Source organism: Anabrus simplex, chromosome 1, assembly GCF_040414725.1.
Source record: "Anabrus simplex isolate iqAnaSimp1 chromosome 1, ASM4041472v1, whole genome shotgun sequence".
Lineage (NCBI taxonomy): Eukaryota > Metazoa > Arthropoda > Insecta > Orthoptera > Tettigoniidae > Anabrus > Anabrus simplex.
This window is the reverse complement of record NC_090265.1, coordinates 405,877,081-405,898,454: the sequence shown is the minus strand read 5'-3', so window position 1 is coordinate 405,898,454 and position 21,374 is coordinate 405,877,081. Positions and strand designations below refer to the sequence as shown.

Sequence of the window (21,374 nt, the reverse complement as noted above, 5' to 3'; positions counted from 1 at the left end):
CTGAGTGGACCCCGTTCCAGTCCTCGTACCACTTTTTAAATTTCGTGGTAGAGTCGGGAATTGAACCCAGGCCTCCGGGGTGGGCAGCTAATCGCACTAACCACTACACCACAGAGGCGGACCAGTCTCTATGTTATCAAAATATATTCAGTTATAAGACATTAGGCATCACAGAGGCTAAGACTTAGTACGCGTGGGGTAGCGACTGTAGGGTCTCATCTAACACTGCTTCCACCTTTTCATTAATTTTACTTCATTTTATTCATAGTATTTTCAATATGTACCACACTTAGAAAGAAAATATGAGTGTCATGATAGCTGAGTGGCATCATCATTGGCTTCTCAAGAAGAGAGCCGCAGTTCGGTTTCTAGCCAACTTTAAAATATGAACTGAGGAAGTGTTTTGTTGTAGGAGGATTTGCAAGTGTCTGTTAGTATGGAGAAGAACAGAATCAGCAGAGTGGAGCAGTTCCCATATCTACCAAGGGTTAGGCGGCTTTCCCTTGCCCACAACACCATACTGGATATCGCCACACACGCCTTTGCGAAGCTTGACTCGCTGACGCACTTGGATCTCAGCTATAACCACTTATCAGGTCAGTTTCATAAGTTTAAATAAACGTTCACCTTCATCTTCTAATCTCTTACTCTTCTCTCATTAGCACTACCAGTGATCATAATTCTGTGGCTCGGTTCTAAAAGGGCCTATGTCAAAAAACCTGTTTTTGACCTATGAGCATTTGAAGTTTTGCTTATAGTTTTCCAATTATTTTTTCAACAACTAAATTTTAATAACTTTATACTTTCTTAGTGGAAGTCACCTTATTAAACGCTAATTTTTTCTATCGTATTCTTAAAAAATTGCCAGGTCTCTAATCTTTATTGGTAATCTAACATTATTGGCAAGGGCTTATTCAATTAAACGTTAATTGTTCGTTTAGTAATTAACAGAGACATTGGCCCTTTTAACATGTTGCAAGCCAGGATAAAACGCGTTTGTATCAGTTAATATCTCAATTTAGATAAAAAATGACATTGGCCCTTTTAGAACCAAGCCACAGAATTTGCATTTAGGTACCTGTATGGTGATTGTGTGGTGATCAGTACGAAAGGGAATAGAGAGCAATTGTCAAGATAGGCCAGGAAGACATCCAGGAAATGCCAGCCTTCATAATAATAATAATAATAATAATAATAATAATAATAATAATAATAATAATAATTGGTTTACGTCTCATTAATACCTTTTACAGTTTTCGGAGTCACCCAGGTATTGGAATTTTGTCCCGCAGGACTTCCTTTGCCTGCTAGTAAATCCATCAACCAATACGAGGTGTAGTGATGGGACAATCGAATACAAGATAATCGCTTGTTCGATTATTTAACTTTATTCGATTATTTTTTCGATTATACATTCGAAACTCCATTCAAATGAACGAAGGAATCGAATAGTGAATGCTTTCGAAATAATAGAATGAAAAATGACCCAAATTTTGTGATAAACTCATCAATTTCATCACAAGGAAATTAAAATTACGTATCTCCATTCCCTTACAGGAAGTGTGTGGGCAGGATGATCGGCCTCTGATTGATAAGCCTTCCGAAACTAATGCGAACTCATGCTCCTCACGTGGGAATGAGTCATGCACTAAGATGCCATTTATTAACATGCATCACGCGCCCATGCGATTACGCGAAGCGCAGTGCAGCTGTTGACTATTTGGCTCACCAAATTTATCAAGACATAAATTAAAATCTGCCAGAATTTTCTCTAAATTGCGGAGTCGCCAATCGTTATCTTTGAAATTCTGTGACTAAATGACTTCAAAAAGACTTGACATCGCTAGATTTGGCAAGGTGGTGCTGAACACCAGCAGAACACCATTTATATAGATTCAAGATTCTGTTCCTTTAGTCGCATTCTGAGAATAAGCGGATAAACGGAGAGAAAAATACACACTTTGTTGAACTACAGTCAATCATTTTCTATGTTATCAACATTGTTATAGCACTTATAGAATCCACTGTGCCAGCGCCGTACTTTCTAGTTATAAGTGTCCCGTATACACTAATGATGAATGATCAAGCGCATGCGCACATTCAAATTCGCTTCTTAGTAGCGATCATCAGAGTTGCTGACTGCTGATGTGTTGTTCATACAAGGTTTTCAAACTGTTCGAAACCATCAGCAAACCGTTGGAACTCTTTAAGTCAGCGAATCACAATATGCGCGCGCATACTCAGTGCCATCTATGTTCGTTTCATAATTGACTTGAGAATTACTTCATGGCCATGATTTGTGGCTCAAGTAACCTACATAATAAGATAAATTTACAAAATATAAAAATATAAATATAACCCCACTTCTGTATTTATGTCTAAGTGTACAGTATATATCAGACTTTCAACTAGTTCTATTTAGTCATTCACGTTGATACCTTACCGTGTTCATCCATTTTTAAACTTGAAGTTACGAATACAATCCTAATTCATTTCTGAAGCTCACAGAGTACACAACCAGTGTTGCCAACTTATATTTTCAAGATCCGCTAAATACAACTAAAAATCCGCTAAAATTCCGCCAAGAAATCCGATCTCAAAAGATGAGCAATAATAATAATAATAATAATAATAATAATAATAATAATAATAATAATAATAATAATAATAATAATAATAATAAAAGTAAAAATCTGCACTCACCTGATCTGTGAATTTCACTGGGATTAACCCCCTGCCTTCGAGCCGGCGAGTTAAAATTTGTGGGCGTTTTACTGCCGGGTGCCAACTAGGTGAATCCCCTACCTCAAGGGCCACACACAGAACAGGCCAGTTCATTAAACGGTCTCCGTTCATACATACATATAAATGCTACTCTCCCACAGTTTCATTATTTGTCGTCATTCGTCAACTAAGAGATAATTACCCATTCCCCACGCATTACAAATTTATGATACCATGATCTCATAACATCAAATCCCAATAACATGTTTTCCTCAGGTGATTGCTAGCTCCTGACAAGAAATACGGAATAGCCCAAGAGACAGACTGAAGTACAAATAAAAAAAACGTAAAATGGATAAAACACTAAATCCGCTATAATAAATCTAGAATTCCGCCAAAAATCCGCTGTCCGCTAAATGATATATTTCTCCGCCGACAGTCTTCTAAATCCGGCAAATTTAGCGGAAAATCCGCTAAGTTGGCAACACTGTACACAACACGTTGGATCAAAACAGCTGACGTCTCCAACCGCTTCCGTTCGTATGGAAATTAGCTTGTCACGTTTCACACTAGTCGCCAACCGCGCATGCGCATATGGACGATAATTGGAACTATCACCGATTTGTTCTGCGAATAAACTTATATTTCTACCTGCAGGTTATTTACACCAGAATATGAAGAGAGAACTACCGGACGGCCGTTCTCTCGCTTCATGTTCCTCAGCGCTACCCGTCAAATGCGCCCCCTTGCGTTCGTAAGCTTCGGGTTGGAACGCTCAACAGTAGGCTAGTATTTGATACAGTAGCACTACGATTGCTGTCAACAAATCGACAGTGGCTCCTTTGTTCAGCAACGACGAATACACAGACATAAACTTAATCTATGGAGAATCTGGTCGAAATTCAGCCGAAGCTTAGGAGTTTTCAAACAGCCGCCTGCCTTCTATACACGTCTTTCGCCGAACAGGGTTGCAATTAAGAGCTAATGGATCGTTCAAGGCACATACAAGCAACTTTTTGGTAGAGTGGCATGTCTGTACGCGTATACATTAATAAGTTAAATATTTTCTGTACCTTTGACGTGTTTACAAATGCACCGTGTGTAGTAAAATGACTTGCTATTTGTTTCATATCCGAAATCCAGCACGTTGTAACGCTCCTTTGTAAACCAGCGACTAGGCAACCCATTCATCTCTAGTGCATGCGGGATACTTAGGCTGTAGAAAGTACGGGGCTGGAGGGCCACCTGATATATATGTTGTAGAAAAAGTCTATCGTTTTGTCCCAGTACTTGGTCCCTCGGTAACAAACCATGCAACCCAGAAAACAAACCTGTACGCCCGATTTTATTTCAATATCCAAAGCTATAAAAAATAGCAAAAGTATAATAACTGACTTGAAAATATTCTACCTAAATAGCTTTCAACTTCAGATGGTGCAATAATGAGCGGCGCTCATATCTGCTACTTTTTGGTGAAATCGAATCTTGGAGCGTGAAGTAACATTTGTATACCTCGAGACCGCGACCTGATAGCATGTATCACGAGGTGTCGTTAATTTCGTCTCCGCGAGATCTATAGATACGGTATCTATAATAATATTTGTGAGAAAAATTGGCTAGGTGCGTAAAAACGTGCGAAATATTTGACAATTTGTCGAACATTTACGAAATATCCAAACATCTCAATTAAAGATGATCCAAGTCTACCGCAAATGAAAACAACTATGGGGAGAGCCAACAAAAAGTTACTGGCACTTAACCCGGTGCTACCGCGCAGGTAAAGTGGGGAAAAGCTTGTTTTGTTCCCGCGTGGTGGGGCTAGAGTGCGCGGTCAGGCAGCGTATCGAAGATGGTTAGCGGTAAGCGTACGGAATGCATGTTTAGTTTATTTATGAGCGGAGTTCTTGTTGAGCACATGTTAGGAGTGATATTAGTGATGCATTCCTACTAGTCTTGTTGTTGAACGTCATTTGTGTTCGCTATCAGTAAAGTAATGTATTGGACAACGGATATTTCTAGTTGAGACATTGCTCCTGAAGAAGAAATAGAATGACAGTACCGTTCGCAAATTTCTACGTCGTTTCCGTGTCCCTGCAATGTCTTCGGTACAATATATTATTCAGGAAATGGCGAGAAACAAGGTCACTTTCGAACTAAAAGAGAAGAAGGCATTAGCGAAGGACACGCTTGCCGATATCCAAGCAATAATGGAAGTCAGACCGAGGAAATCTTTACGCCGATTGGCACATGAGTGTAATATTTCACAAGGTCGGCATTAAGGGGACGGAAATTGCTACACTTTATCCTTACGAAGTGTCAGTGGCTCATTAGTTAACACCATGGGACCCAGCTGCCCGCGTAAATTTGTCTCGGTGGATGCTACAGTCTGTCCAGGACGGTATTTCAGACTGTGTATATTACTTTAATTGATTATTGGTTGTACAACTTAATGTAAGTATTAAAATGTGTTTTAAGGAATCAATATGAACACTAAATAGAACTACATCCATCAAGTTTGAATTGTGTATCATCTGATCAACAGAACGTTCATGCTCATCGTCCGCACAGATACTCATGAGTGGGACTTTGAACTGTCGTGCGGTATTCTTGAATTAGTCTGATGAGGGACGAATAAAGAAGCAGCAACCTGATATCAAGAAATTATTGTGACTATCGAAGCATGTTACGTCGTATTTTCATTTTTTCTTTAAAGAAGAGCTTTTCTAAAACTTAACTAGACGATTATTAATAATTTGAAAAGGGCCGGACTGGGTAGCTCAGACGGCTGAGCGCAGGACTCCTGAGCTCCAATTGATGGATTTAAATATGCTCCAATACGCCAGCCTCATGTCGGTAGATTTAATCAATCAATACTGATCTGCATTTAGGGCAGTCGCCCAGGTGGCAGATTCCCTATCTGTTGCTTTCCTAGCCTTTTCCGAAATGATTTCAAAGAAATTGGAAATTTATTGAACATCTCCCTTGGTAAGTTATTCTAATCCCTAACTCCCCTTCCTATAAATGAATATTTGCCCCAGTTTGTACTCTTGAATTCCAACGTTATCTTCATATCGTGATCTTTCCTACTTTTATAAACGCCATTCAAACCTATTCGTCTACTAATGTCATTCCACGCCATCTCTCCGCTGACAGCTCGGAACATACCACTTAGTCGAGCAGCTCTTCTTCTTTCTCTCAATTCTTCCCAACCCAAACATTGCAACATTTTTGTAACGCTACTCTTTTGTCGGAAATCACCCAGAACAAAGCGAGCTGCTTTTCTTTGGATTTTTTCCAGTTCTTGAATCAGGTAATCCTGGTGAGGGTCCCATACACTGGAACCATACTCTAGTTGGGGTCTTACCAGAGACTTATATGCACTCTCCTTTACATCCTTACTACAACCCCTAAACACCCTCATAACCATGGTTCGCGGAACAAAATTCTGGCACTTCGTTGTCTCCGAGAACCATAAGAGTAACTGGTGAAACATTAAACCATTATTATTATTATTATTATTATTATTATTATTATTATTATTATTATTATTATTATTATTATTATTATTATTATTATTATTATTATTATTGTCATCATCATCATTCAGTTTCAAAAGAGGAACTATTATGAAAAAATAATAGTTGTCCTCTGTTTAAAAATATCTTACACAGCAGGGGCAGAACCGGATAACCACTTTCCTTCTATTATCAAGATAGAAGGATGGATATCGGCTAAAGTCGGTGGTATATGAGAGTGTTTAAATGGGACAACTCTGTGTCCTTAGCTTCTGGTACGTTAAAGAACTCCTATGGGACACAGTTTGGACGCAGGTGGCGTCTCTTAAAATCTATAGAAGTTGAGGGCACGTTATAAAATAACGTTATTATTAAGAACGTTTTAGAATAATATCCTCATATTAAGATATAATAATCACTATCTTATACTCTCACATGTTTCTTTTACAGGAGATGCCGTGCGCGCTGATGTGTTGAGAGGATCTTATCGGAAGGAAGAATACGAGCCTATGCATCTAATATCGCTGAACCTGGCGCACAATGACATCCATTCCCTGGGGAGGAAAGCCTTTGAGCATCTTCCCTACTTGCAAGAACTGTATCTCACTGGAAACCCGCTAAAATTGATAGATGTTCCTACCACTACAACACTGGGGTACCCAAAGGCTCTAAAGGTATGCAGTTATTTTGTAAGTTAATAGCAGCCTTTTCCCTCATCTGTCTCCCGTCTCTTTGTACTCAGCTGTCCCAAATTCTTTGTCTCTATGCTCTGAATAATATAGCTTCTAGATCGACGTTTTAGGCGATTTAGGCGCTGTCTACTGGTTGTGCGTGGAAGCACAGACATCCAACCAAACCTAAGCTGCCATTCATATCTATTTATATCAGTAGAATATGATCTCGATACCTGCTTCTTGTGTATATTCGCCACGTGGTTAAGCTACCTCACTCAGCGTGTAGGGTATTATCTCAGTGTTAGAGTATAGCATAAATCACTACATGTAGGTTGAATAGTTGAGTGTAGCGTGGAAAGTTAAGTAATCTTGTTGGGATCTGATGACAATGACAGTGATACAACGTTGGAGGGTTCCAGTTACTCTGAGATCGGTGGAATATTCCCTCCTTCCTGTGCCAGTCAATAGCGGCGAGTGATTTGGTATTTTCTCATTCTCTTTTATTCTTAATAATTTACTTTTCGTGTTTTAGTGTCGGATGTTGTTAGAAGGTGCTTACATGGTCTCTTAAGATTTGTTTCTTCACTCGTGTCATTAGTTTTTCTCAGTACAGTATTACATTCTACTAGGGCTTCGTGCCGCTGTCTTATTGCATCTGTTGTTCTCGCAGAAATAGACCTCTGGCAATATGGGTAAAGCGTTGCTCACATGATTTGCGAACTATCAATTTAGAAGTAAAGCGTGTGAAGCATATATGTATTCTCTTTCGGTATTACAATGTTTTCTTTTACACACTAAAACGCATTCATATTATTATCGACCTTTTCCTAATTACTTGCGGTTGACACTACATGTGGATTAAGTCGAGTTTTACGACCAGATACCCTTTCAACACAATGGGAATGACAGACAGTATTCACTTCTCTGAGCTGAATGAAAGTGTGATGAGCTGTGTGTAACTGAGGAAGCGTGTATTAAGACAAATACTAACATCCAGTCGCCGAGCCAGAGGAAGATACGGCTGACATTCCCTGCCCGGTCAAGAAATCGAATACGGACCCTCTGAGTCGAAAGCCTCTGTTAAGGAGCCGGACGGTTGGAAAGCGATTTATGGCATTATACTTATTCCAATTAAAAATCGTTATGTAATCACTTAATTCTAACTGTGTCTTGAAGTTGGACTCTAACATTGTGTGAAATGGCATCGTTGTTGTTGGTGTTGTTATGTCATTTAGGTGCTTATTATTAACACCATGTATTTTGAGTTTTCCATAAACGTGTGTAATTTTCTTGTGACAATCAACATAACTACTTTTACAAGTGAGATGTTAGAATATTAACACTTTGATGATATTTGGATTTCGGCTGTCTTTTGAGATGTTTCTTTGAAGAACTTGAATGCATACTCTTCTCTCCCTATCGTGGATTACCTCCAACTGGAACAGAAAATAATAATAATACTACTAATAATAATAATAACAACAATAATAATAATAATAATAATAATAATAATAATAATAATAATAATAATAATAATAATAATAATAATAATAATACAGTAGATACAGTTAGTAGTTTAGTCCAGCTTCTAGGCTGAATCGTAAAGGACTTCGTTTCATAGCACCCCAGGTTGATTCCCGGTCCGGATGGGAATTTTAACCACATTTGTTTAATATATTTAGCTCGGGGCTGGGTGTGTGTGATCGTTTTTTTACAATTTTCTTGTACATCGCACCGACACAGATAGATCTTATGGCGACGATGGGATAAGAAAGGAGTAGGAGTTGGAAGGAAGCGGCCGTTGCCTTAATTAAGATACAACCCCAGTATTTGCCTGGTGTGAAAATCGGAAATCACGGAAAACCATATTCAGGGTTACCGACAGTGGGGTTCGAACCCAATGACTCCCAGATGCAAGCTCACAGCTGTGCACCCCTAACCGCACGGCCAGCTCGCCCAGTGTGTGTGTGTGTGATCGTCTTCATACACATTTTGAAATACGCATAACACATCACACTACAAACCATCATAGAAACACGCAATAGTGAATACTTTCCTCCACATAGGTTTGGCGTCAGGAAGAAAATCTGCCCGTAAAGCTGGGCTAGCCGCCTCTGTGGTGTAGTGGTTAGCGTGATTAGCTGCCACCCCCGGAGGCCCGGGTTCGATTCCCGGCTCTGCCACGAAATTTGAAAAGTGGTACGAGGGCTGGAACGGGGTCCACTCAGCCTCGGGAGGTCAACTGAGTAGAGGTGGGTTCGATTCCCACCACAGCCATCCTGGAAGTGGTTTTCCGTGGTTTCCCACTTCTCCTCCAGGCGAATGCCGGGATGGTACCTAACTTAAGGCCACGGCCGCTTCCTTCCCTCTTCCTTGCCTATCCCTTCCAATCTTCCCATCCCTCCACAAGGCCCCTGTTCAGCATAGCAGGTGAGGCCGCCTGGGCGAGGTACTTGTCATACTCCCCAGTTGTATCCCCGACCAAGAGTCTGAAGCTCCAGGACACTGCCCTTGAGGCGGTAGAGGTGGGATCCCTCGCTAAGTCCGAGGGAAAAACCGAACCTGGAGGGTAAACAGATGATGATGATGATGAAAGCTGGGCTAAATCTACTTTATTGCCGACTCCAGATAAAAAAAGCTAGGACAGAAGAAGGCATAGAGTCAGTTTTTGTAATACAAAATAATAACAATATTCAAAACAATGCCTTTGCTGGCAGGACCTAGTGTTTACAGTGCACTATGTCTTCTGGTATGGGCTAGAGCAATTTTGGCCGGGCTGAGTGGCTCAGACGGTTAAGGCGCTGGCCTTCTAACCCCAACTTGGCAGGTTCGATCCTGGCTCAGTCCGGTGGTTTTTGAAGGTGCTCAAATACGACAGCCCCGTGTCGGTAGATTTACTGGCACGTAAAAGAACTCCTGCGGGACTAAATTCCGGCACCTCGGCGTCTCCGAAGATCATGAAAGTAGTTAGTGGGACGTAAAGCAAATAGCGTCATTAGCATCATCAGAGCAATTTTGTTACTTTCATTGATCTGTCTCTGTCTTATCCTTGGCTTTGACAATATGAAAGTGACTGAGGTATGAGCGATGCTAGTAATGCCATTCCTTCTGCAGTCAGTCCCTGCTATGAATGGTGTGAAAATGTTGCTCTTAGGTCGGTTGGTGCATGCATTTCAGTGGGCTTGGCAGACTGATATGTAATAGCAACTTCTGGCCCGGTGAGGAAAGCAACGGGAAACTACTTCACTCCTCATTTCCCTAGTACGCCTCTTCAGTGATGCCTAGGCCATCTATGACAGCTGATGGCAGAGCTGTTGAGGATCCAACCAGCCTTAGGGCTGAAGACTGAACATACATACATTCAAAACATAAAATTTTACAAAAGTAATCAATATACTCTACAGCAGGCATGCCCAACTTTAACCAGGTTGTGATATACTTTCTGTTATCAAGTCTGGAAATGATCTGCCACAATTCCAATCATCATTCCTTAGTTCGTATATACCGGGTGTATCACCTGAAAGTTGTCAGGTGTCTTTTCTCTGGCGTTTCGGAAGATATTTACAATTTCGTTTCTGAAATGTGTAGGCAGATTCACTCCAAACAACGGACACTCATCGGGTACGTCAAGCGATGTCCAGTGTCAACGGAAAACGTCTGTTTGGTTCTCGCTGAAAATTAAATCTTGTCTAAAGTGTAATTGTATGTGTCCAGTATAAAGAGCAGCCTCAAATTATTCTAGTGCAATAATACGTTCAAAGATATGTATTGACGTTGACAGTACAAGAGATATAGTTCTACTCAGGCCCTATCGGTACACTTCCTCGCTACGGCATCTTCGCCTAACCGCGCCGCACATCCACCTCACTCAGTCGCTACTAAAAATTCTAACAATTCCTCTTGTTGTGTTGTGTTACTGTCAATAAGTATCCTTGAATGGAATATCACAATAAACTACTTTGAGACCGTTCTATCGATTGGACACATGAAATTACACTTTAAACAACATTTCTTTTGCAGTGAAAAACAAAACGACGTTTTCCGTTGACAGTGGACGTCGCATGACGCACCCGATGATCATTACTTGTTTGGGCTGCCTCTACCTACACATTACAAAAACGAAGTTGAAAATATCATCCTAACAGCCGAGGAAAGGCATCTGGCAACACTTGCGTGTTTTTTCAGTTTTATATACAGTAGGTTGCTTTACGTCTTGTGATGACGATGGGATAGGAAAGAGCTAAGGGTGGAAACAAGTGTCCGTGGCCGTAATTACAGTACAGCCCCAGCATTTGCCTGGTGTGAAAATGGGAAATCTCGGGAAACCATCTTCAGGGCTGCCGGCAGTGGATTTTGAACCCTCTATAACCCGAATGCAGTCTCACAGCAGTGCGATCCTAACCGCACGGCCAACTCACTCGGTTTACACGAGAAACCAGGTTTATGTATAGAAAGAACTAATAAATCACAGCTTTACAAAAGAGTTTAAAGGAAATCTGTAATAAAGTCAGCATGAAGTGAACATTCTGTGCATCGACACCTTGTACATGAGTGTAACGTCTGAGTCTGCATGCCATTCAGATGTTGGAACGCTGTTTACTCGTTGTCACTTTAAGATAAGAAAATTCAGATTCACACAAATACATTGAACCGAAATAAGAGAGTACCATTTCACTGCAACTTCTCAATTTTTCTCTCGGCACTAACTTAATGTAACTTGTTTTACGAAGTCTTTTTTCAGAATTAGTTTCTCATTTTCAAAAGACAACTTACCCATTGAATATACTCACAGTAGTAGCAATTTCTTTCAAGTTTGATTTGAAGGAATATGACGTACAGTCGACAACTGTTCCAATTTTTCTGGAAAAAGCAGAAGCATATTTTTGCAATTCTTCGATGCCAAAATCTATTTCGACCACATACTTCTGTGTCTTGAAAACAAGATTCAGGGCCCTTTTCAAGATAATCTTGCTCGTGAGGATAATGATCAAATTATTTTTATAGCAAGGCACAGTGATGATCATCTCACCAATGAATTTCTTTCTACGTTGCAGCTATATGTTCATTTTAACAAGTTTTCCCCTAAAGTCCTCAAGAAAAGCCAGGTTCCACAACCAATGCTCATTTTCTAGCTTCTTGTAGCTGCTCATATCCCTTCCCCTTAAAAAAAGTAGGTTGATGCGTGTGAATTTCAACGGGCTTGGTAGTCCGAAACGTAATAGCAACGTCTGGCTTGGCGAGTTAAGCGACGGGAAACTATCGCACTCTCCATTTCCCCAGTATTCTCCTTCAGTGAAGCCTCGGCCAACTAAGACAGCTAATAGCGGATATATTAAAGATCAAAACAAAGGGCTGAGTGGCTCAGACGGTTGAGGCACTGGCCTTCTGGCAGGTTCGATTCTGGTTCAGTCCGGTGGTACTTGAAAGTGTTCAAATACGTCAGCCTCGTGTCGGTAGATTTTCTGACACCTAAAAAATCTCTCGTGGGATTAAATTCTCGGCGTCTCAGAAAATCGTAAAAGTACACTCATGTTCATAAAAAACAGAACACCTTGAAAGACTAGAGATAGGAAGTTCATATTTACAGAACATGTTCATTAGTATGTTCTGCAGAAACGATTAGCATTTCAGTCACCTAGGTTCAGCATGCGTCCTGTTGCCTAGTAGGCACTGGGTCCTCCATGGGCACTGAAAACTTGTTCCGTGCGTGATGGCATCGACGCGTATAAGGCTCGAATGGCGTCCTGGGGTATAGCCACCCATGCTGCATTCACCTAGTTCCACAGTTATCTTTGGTGGTTGGCATTGGATCACAGCGTTGCACCCAGCGTTTCACCACATCTCACACATTTTCAATTGGCGACAAGTCCGGTGATCGGGCGAACAGTCTGACATCCTGTGCGAACAAAAGGCACGTGTTCGTGCAGCAAGATGTGGTCGCGCATTGTCCTGCTGAAATATGGCGTCTGGGGTGTCGTGCAGAAAGGGTATGGCTACGGGTAGCAGGATATCATTCACGTAGGTCAAACTGGTCACAGTGCCCTGGACACGCACCAACTATGACTTGTGGTTGTACCCAATAGTACCCCACCCCATAAGGCCTTGAGTTGGCACTATATGTCTTGTACGAATGTAGTAAATATGATGCCTGTCCCCCTGTCTGGGGCGAACCAAAATGCGGCCATCATTTTCAAACAAACAGAACCTGGATTCGTCCGAAAACACTATCTGCTGCCATTCCTGTCCCCAGTGACGTCGTTCCATACACCATTGCTGTCTAGCACATGCACATTAGTCACAGGTAGGCGGAGAAGTGGACGACGCGCTGGTAACCCAGATCGTAATAAACGGCGACGGACTGTCACTCCTGATAGTGTACGATGTGTTACACGATTCCACTGTTGCACCAGAGCCGAGGAGGACGCAGATCATTCCTGCAATGCCATTCGGATGAAGAGTCGATCTTCTCGGGGGGTTGGTCTGAGAGGTGCGACCAGACCCATCTCGTTGTGTTGTACGGCCTTCTGTGAACCATTCTGTAAACACCCGTTGCACTGCCGACACACTCCGTCCCACACAAGCAGCAATTCCCCGGATGGCGGCATCATGTTCTCTCATGCCAATAATGCGCCTTCTTTCAAACTCACTCATTTGACGGTAGGGTTCTTGTATACGTCTGAGAGGCATCCTGCACGCCTGCTCATGTCACACTGATCTATTACCTTTGGTTTATAGCGACAATGAGAGCTGTACGCACATTGTACCAGTCGGTGTTGGCACGTCTATGTGGACCTTGAACATGAGGGCCGATATGGTTCGTGTGAATATGAATTTCCTATCTCTGATCTTTCAAGTTCTTTTTTTAATTTCATTTAGTAAACTTTGGAAACTTTGCAAAAATGTGCATCTGCTGAGCCACCTGATATCTAGGCGTAAAATAAGATCTGGTGTATGTTCCTCAAGGGTGAGGCTAAAAAGTCGTATTTGAAGTGTCTTCCCACGACACTCTTGCTTGCCAAAACTTGCTGGTGAATTATGTGTGTGGTTACCAGAGAGATCGGGTAAATAATCATGCAAAGCCATTAGTATGACCTGACATGGCTTTTGATCAATGACTAGTGATGGCAATAAGAGCTTTCTAACTAAACAATAGTTGAACATTTCCTGACACGTTGTTCTGCCTTTCTAAGAAATCATCCCCAAAAGTTCTTCTCTGCCGCTGAAATCTTCAAAAATCATTCGGATAGAAACTAATAACTAAGCCGTATCACTGACATCAGTAGATTCGTCCAAATGAAGAGGGAGTATCAGAGACTTCAGGAACGAACTCCCCTTCAGTGAATGATTTAATTTTTAATTATTAAACAGGTCACTTTGAAGCATAAAATTGTTGCATTGCTAGAATGAGAGCTTGGTCTTGCCAGCACGCGTTGTTGAGTTGCTAATTTCGATTTTAAGTTCCTTGACCTCCAGTTTACGGATGCCATTTCCTAGTGGAAAATCGTCATATTATTTACTACGATGAAGAACACTACAGTAGCGTTCCACGTTACCTTTCTTGGCAAAGCACTGCAAGTTAAACAACGGCATTTGGTTTTCACCGTAACAAAGAAAAAATCGACTTCGCATTCGTCGTGAAAGTGATAAGTTTTGTTCTTTCCTGCACTCATATTCACTATATTGAAACAATTAAAAATAATCAGTGAATAACTAGGTTAAAACACACACTATAACACGCTAGAATCTATAGGCTCAAATAACGCGAACAGCGCCATATTTGTGTAATTATTCGAAGATCGTCATTCAAACTACTTGTTGCTCAGGACAATGCGCACAAGGCAGCAAAATATGATATTCTTTCACTCACAAGTAGCCACATACCTATCACTCTATCTGAGAAGGGGTTCCAAGGACATGTTGACATATTTTCTCCAATACACACTGATCAAAAATTATCGATTGCTATGTATTAAGGACCGTACAGCCAAATCAAACACCGTTACTCTGGATTTCAGGCAGTGGCACATCAGTCTGTGATACGCATACACGGTTCGTTCCCGTCTTGGGCAACGGGTCATAATTGGGGCTGTCAATGACTACTCACCACAGGCGCCTGAGGCTACAATTGAGCATGGAACGTTGGGCCTAGATGGAGGAATGGCATGCCATCTTCTCCGCCGATTCTCGTTTAACAAGCTTAGTGAAGTATCTACTGTTCCAGCTGATGCACCAACAATGAAGTATACTGACGCCCTTATGACTTCTGCTTGCGGCACCATGATGGTTGCATCCATGTCTAGTGGGACCGTGGCGCACGCCTGGTCGATTCTCGCATAATGCACCGTCATACCAGTCCGGCACCTGGAATTATGTTACAGGGTGCCATCGGATTCCAGTCCTGTTCGCTCCTAATCTCACACTGATTCTTTGGCTTCCGCGTTCACCGGATCGCCTGCACTGAAAACGTTTGATCCATGGTCGGACGACGACTGGTCTGCCAAAGTACACCTGTAAATATAACGGATGAACTTTGGTCACATACCGAAGTAGCATGGGAGGGAATACCCTAGATAGCCGTCTAAAGGTTCTTCCTGTCAATGCTGCGTCGTGTAGCAATGCTTACTTTAACCCATGGTGGGCCACACCCATGGTAAGCCGTACCGAGTTATAAGGGTAATCGCGCTACCTTTGTATGGTGGGTGTTATGTCCAGTAAATCTGGCTGTGATTGCTCACGACCTTCTTGGTGTTCCAGTGTTAATAGGCTGCAATGAACGGTATATCTCATTAATCCTTCTTGGGCATATATTTGATAATTAATCACTTAGACTTTACGGAGATTTTCTAGATAAGTAAGTTATAGGCTCAGGTACATTGAAGAACTTGATTTGTAACATTCACATATTTAGCTTTCATGGCCGGCGTCACGAGAAATATAGACTATTTTTCCGATCTTATATGCTTTAGTTCAATCGAGTTTTTGACACTTAGAGAGAGTGGACTCTTGAAAGGGCCCGACTCAGTTTCCGGGGAAACGTTGGAACTAGGAATTCAAATAGACCACGGTTTACAAGCCTGGGAAACATCCTCTTTTTCCACGCTGATGTGAAACTATCGGAAAGAATAGTAGGAATGTAACTAGCTTCCTTTGACTCACGCTAGATGTTATGTTTACAGATTCTGGATCTGTCGGCAACTGGTCTATCGGCGCTGTCGGACGAATTTGTACACCTTCCGTCGCTCAAGAATCATCTGGAAGTTCTTATACTCAGTGACAACAATTTCACAGAGGTCCCAGAAGAACTGGCTTCTTTAGGTAAGTGACATTCATTCAGCATTTAAATACGATTTATTATGTATTTTCTCTACTCGTCTTCTACTGAAATTCGTAGATACCTTATGGATGTCTCATAGACAAACTTCTTGCTGTTTCTTATTCTACGTATTTGGGAGTTGAAGGATATATTTCTTTATTTTATCTGTCATTCATTTCAAGTGTACATATAGTTCTGTATTCATATTCTCCTTAACAGATGGGCCTGTGCATTGATTTGTTACGTTATTATTGTTATTATTTCACATCACAACACAACACAACACAACACAACACAACACAACACAACACATCACATCACATCACATCACATCACATCACATCACATCACATCACATCACATCACATCACATCACATCACATCACATCACATCACATCACATCACATCACATCACATCACATCACATCACATCACATCACATCACATCACATCACCGTTACGCCTTTCAGCGTTCAGTCTGCAAGCCTCTGTGAATTAACTAAACGTCGCCACAATCCTCCATTTGCAACTAGTGCTGTGACCTCATTTAGTTCTATACCTCTAATCTTAAAATCGTTAGAAACGTAGTCTAACCATCTTCGTCTTGGTCTCCCTCTACTTCTCTTACCCTGCATAAGAGAGTCCATTATTCTCCTAGGTAACCCATCCTCCTCTGTTCGCCTCACATGACCCCACCACTGAAGTCCGTTTATGCGCACAGTTTCATCCATCGAGTTCATTCCTAAATTAGCCTTTATCTCCTCATTACAAGTACACTCGTGCCATTGTTCCCACCTGTTTGCACCAGCAATCATTCTCGCTATTTTCATGCCTGTTACTTCTAACTTATGAATAAGATATCCTGAGTCCAACTAGCTTTCGCTCCCGTAAAGCCAAGTTGGTCAGAAAACAGACTGATGTAAAGATAGTTTCGTCTGGGAGCTGACTTTCTTTTGACCGAATACTGTTGATCGCAACTGCGAGCTCGCTGCATTAGCTTTACTGCACCTTGATTCAATCTCACGTACTATCTTATAATCCTGGGAGAACACACGTCCAAAATACTTGAAATATCTATCTGTTCCAGCTTTGTATCACCAATCTCGCATTCAATTCTCTTAAATTTCTTACCTACTGACATCAATTTATTCATCGAAAGTCTAATTTTCATACCATACTCATTGCACCTATTTTCAAGTTCCAAGATATTAGACTACATGCTGCCGGCACAATCTGTCTTTAAGACCAAGTCGTCAGCATACGCCAGACTTCTTACTACGTTTCCACCTAACTGAATCCCTCCCTGCGACTTTATACCTTTCATCAGACGATCCATGTAAACTACGAAAAAGAAAGGTGAAAGATTACAGCCTTGTCTAACCCCTGTAAGTACTCTGAACCAAGAATTCATTCTACCATCAATTCTCACTGAAGCCCAATTGTCAACATAAATGCCTTTGATTGATTTTAATAATCTACCCATAATCCCATAGTCCCCTAGTGTGGAGAACATCTTTTTCCTCGGTACCCCCTCATATGCTTTCTCAAGATCTACGAAACATAAACATAACGGTCTATTCCTCTCGTAGCATTTTTCAATTACCTGGCGAACCCGACTTCCTCTCAACCTCTGATCGCACCCTCCCTTCTAAGATGCCAGTGAATACTTTGCCTTGTATACTAATCAATGAGATACCTCGACAGTTGTTGCAATCCTTCCTGTTCCCTTGCTTATAGATAGGTGCAGTTACTGCAAGGTACCTTATCAACACTCCATGCTAATCTTATTACTCTATGACACCATTTCATCCCTTGCCTTCCCACTATACTTCACTATTTCAGGTCTAATTTCATCTATTACTGCTGATTTATGTTAACGGAGTTTATTTGCCACCTTTTCCACTTTCTTAAGCGTAATTTCACCAACATCATTTTCCTCCTCCCCAGCAGCTCGGTTGTTAGTGACACCAGGAAGATTTCCTTTTACGCTGAGAAGATTTTCAAAATATTCCCTCCATTTGCCTAGTGATTCCCTGGGATCTATTATGAGTTCACCTGAATTACCCCAAATACTGCTCATTTCATTTTTCCCTCCCTTCTAGGATTCTTCATTACTGTCCAGAAAGATTTCCCTGCTGCTTGACCTAGCCTTTCCAGGTTATTACAAATTCTTCCCACGACTTCTTTTTTGGATTAAAAAACTATTTGTTTCGCTCTGTTTCTTTCATCTATGTACAATTCTCTGTCTGCATCAGCCCTTATTTGGAGCTATTTCTGATAAGCCTTCTTTTTACGTCTACAAGCTGCTCTCCCTCCATCATTCCCCCAAGTTGTACGCTTTTTCCCATCTTTACACACAGTAGTTCCCAAGCATTCCCTTGCTGTTTCCATTACAGCATCCCTGTATGCCACCCATTCTCTTTCTATATCCTGAACCTGCTTACTGTCCACTGTTCGGAACTTCTCACTAATCATATCCATGTACTTCTGTCTAAAATCCTTTTCCTGGAGATTTTATACCCTTATTCATTTGCAGACAGATTTCACTTTCTCTATTCTAGACCTAGAGATACTTAGTTCACTACAGATCAGGTGGTGGTTTGTATCATCGAAAAATTCCTGGAAAACCCGTACATTCCTAACAGATTTCCTGAATTCGAAGTCGGTTAATATATAGTCTATTATGGATTTGGTACCCCTACCATCCCATGCGTAACGGTGAGTATCCTTATGCTTGAACAATGTATTCGTATCTGCTAAGGCCATACTAGCACAGAAGTCCAGAAAATGCTTCCCATTCCCACTAGCTTCCATATCTTCTCCACATTTACCAATCGCCCTTTCGTATCCTTCAGTTCTATTCCAACTCTCGCATTGACAACGCCCATTGGCACTATCCTATCCTTGCTGATGACCCTGACTACGATGCCACTCAATACTTCCATAAAATTTGTCAAATTCATCCTTATCTGCACCCTCACATGGTGAATACACTGAGACGATTCTCGTCCGAATGCCTCCAACTGACAAGTCTACCCACATCATTCGCTCATTTACGGGCCTAACAGAAACGTCGTTGCCTGCAATAGTATTCCTGATGAAAAGCCCTACCTCACACTCCGCCCTTCCCTTTTTAACACCCGTCAACTACACTTTATAATCTCCTATCTCTTCCTTGTTATCTCCCCTTACCCGGATATCACTTACTCCTAGCACATCCAGATTCATCCTCTTTGCTGACTCAGCCAGTTCTACTTTCTTTCTTCTATAAGCGCCATTAATATTGATAGCTCCTCATCGAATTCTATTTCGTTCGCCAAGTTGTTTCCAAGGAGTCCTTCGCCTGTGAAATGGGATTGGGACTCCGTTACTCCCATAGGTCCGACGCTTGGTTGAAATGTTCTGAGCTCGGTAAATTCATGAAGCAGGATGCTACCCTACTTACACATAGTCCAAGTGAGGATCTCTCCTCTAACGGGTTAGGGACCACGGTATAGCCCTAGCCGCCTGAGCACAAGGAGGGCCATGACTCAGAATATGTCCGAGATGCCCACTTCCATTCCATAGCAACTGGTAACCCGACTCTCAGGAACACTTACTAGGCCACTCAGCCGTTGCCCATGGTTCACGAACTAGGACGTGACTACAGTAACCCACATCATGCATCGAATCGAATCGAATCAAATCAAATCGGATTAAATCTAATAGAATGGAATAAAATCAATTCGAAGCAATCAAAATAAAATTCAAAGAATTGGCGTATACTGTAGTACAGTTGCTCTCAAACAAAATCGCACAAAAGAACCGCATCCGTAAAACAGTGATTCACTCTTGAATTTAGTTTGAATTCTATTTGCTCCATCATTTCCTTTTCACACAGTTATCATACTAACCAACTCCTCGTCATCAGTCACCAGTGGTTCAGGAAAGGATCATGCGAATTATGTCTCAAGAATGAATAGCATATAGACACGCGCTGAACCAAATTATGTTCACTCAGTTCATATCGTGCCCAAATACTGCATCAATGAACGTAACCAAGCCTCTTCAGATGGCGCCGAGTGCAACAGATTCTTGGGATATTACAGTTATAAACCGAACGAACAGCTGACTATGTTGTTATACCTTTGGTTGTGGTGATCTCGGCAACTCCCCTATGGCGGCTGTAATGCGGGTATGCAGCTTCATCAGGCGAATATTCGTGGTCCCGCGGAATGAAATTAATTCTTCTTTCTGTTTCCTAGCGCTTTTCCCACACCTGTGGGGTCGCGGGGGCGAACTGCTTTGTACATGTGGCCTTGTTTTACGGTCGGATATCCTTCGTGATGCCAACCCTATATGGAAGGATGTAATCACTATTGCGTGTTTCTGTGGTGGTTGATAGTGTGGTGTGTTGTGTGAACAGGAAGAGGAGAGTGTTGGGACGGACACAAGCATCCAGTTCCAGAGCCAGAAGAATTAATCAGAAACGATTAAAATCCCGGACCCGGCCGGGAATCGAACCCGGGACCCTTTGAACCGAAGGCCAGTACGCTGACCATTCAGCCAACGAGTCGGACTCGGAATGATCTTCTTTCCCCAACCAATAATCTAGTTCAACGTGAAAAATGTATAGATTCATACCTGGTTATTCATCAAGTCTATTTCGATGTAAATTTTTGGTTGAAGAGTTCGAGATATTGGAAGAGATGCGTTGAAGGAGATGTAAAAATTTGTTTTCCTAATTCTCGGTCCTAATTGTTGTTCACGTGTGAGCTTTCTACAGAGATTGGAGACTCAGGTTACGCATGGCATGTATTTACAATGACGTCACTGTGTAAGGCAGTCACTTAAGTGGAGCGGGAAAGCAATTAAAAATGACTTTCCAAATGTTGTCTCATAAAATTATTTGGACTCTGCTGAACGAAATGATGTATAATATATTAATATAGGCTACCTGTAAACAAAAAATACTTTGGTGTGTTTATGCACAAGTGAGAAATTTTACCACTTGGGCATGCTTCTCTTTGAAGTTACCTATTTCTGCAACCGTTTGATCTATAAGACTGTGGTTTTCACTGATCTGTTCCAAAATTATGTGTGAGAAGTTGCCGCCATTATCATAACAAACACTCAGATAATGCTGACTATGGACCAGGCTGTTTTTA

The 21,374-nt window shown here is 41.5% G+C and overlaps 1 protein-coding gene across 1 annotated transcript in view; it reads left to right on the top strand.

The window, feature by feature from the left end:
* Positions 1-21,374, top strand: part of LOC136856857 (leucine-rich repeat neuronal protein 1) — a 61,266-nt gene that overhangs the window by 17,883 nt on the left and 22,009 nt on the right. The window contains exons 3-5 of the mRNA XM_067135055.2: positions 413-596; positions 6,690-6,913; positions 16,090-16,228. Of these exons, the coding sequence (XP_066991156.2) occupies positions 413-596; positions 6,690-6,913; positions 16,090-16,228 (547 nt within the window). The remainder of the gene's footprint in view (positions 1-412; positions 597-6,689; positions 6,914-16,089; positions 16,229-21,374) is intronic.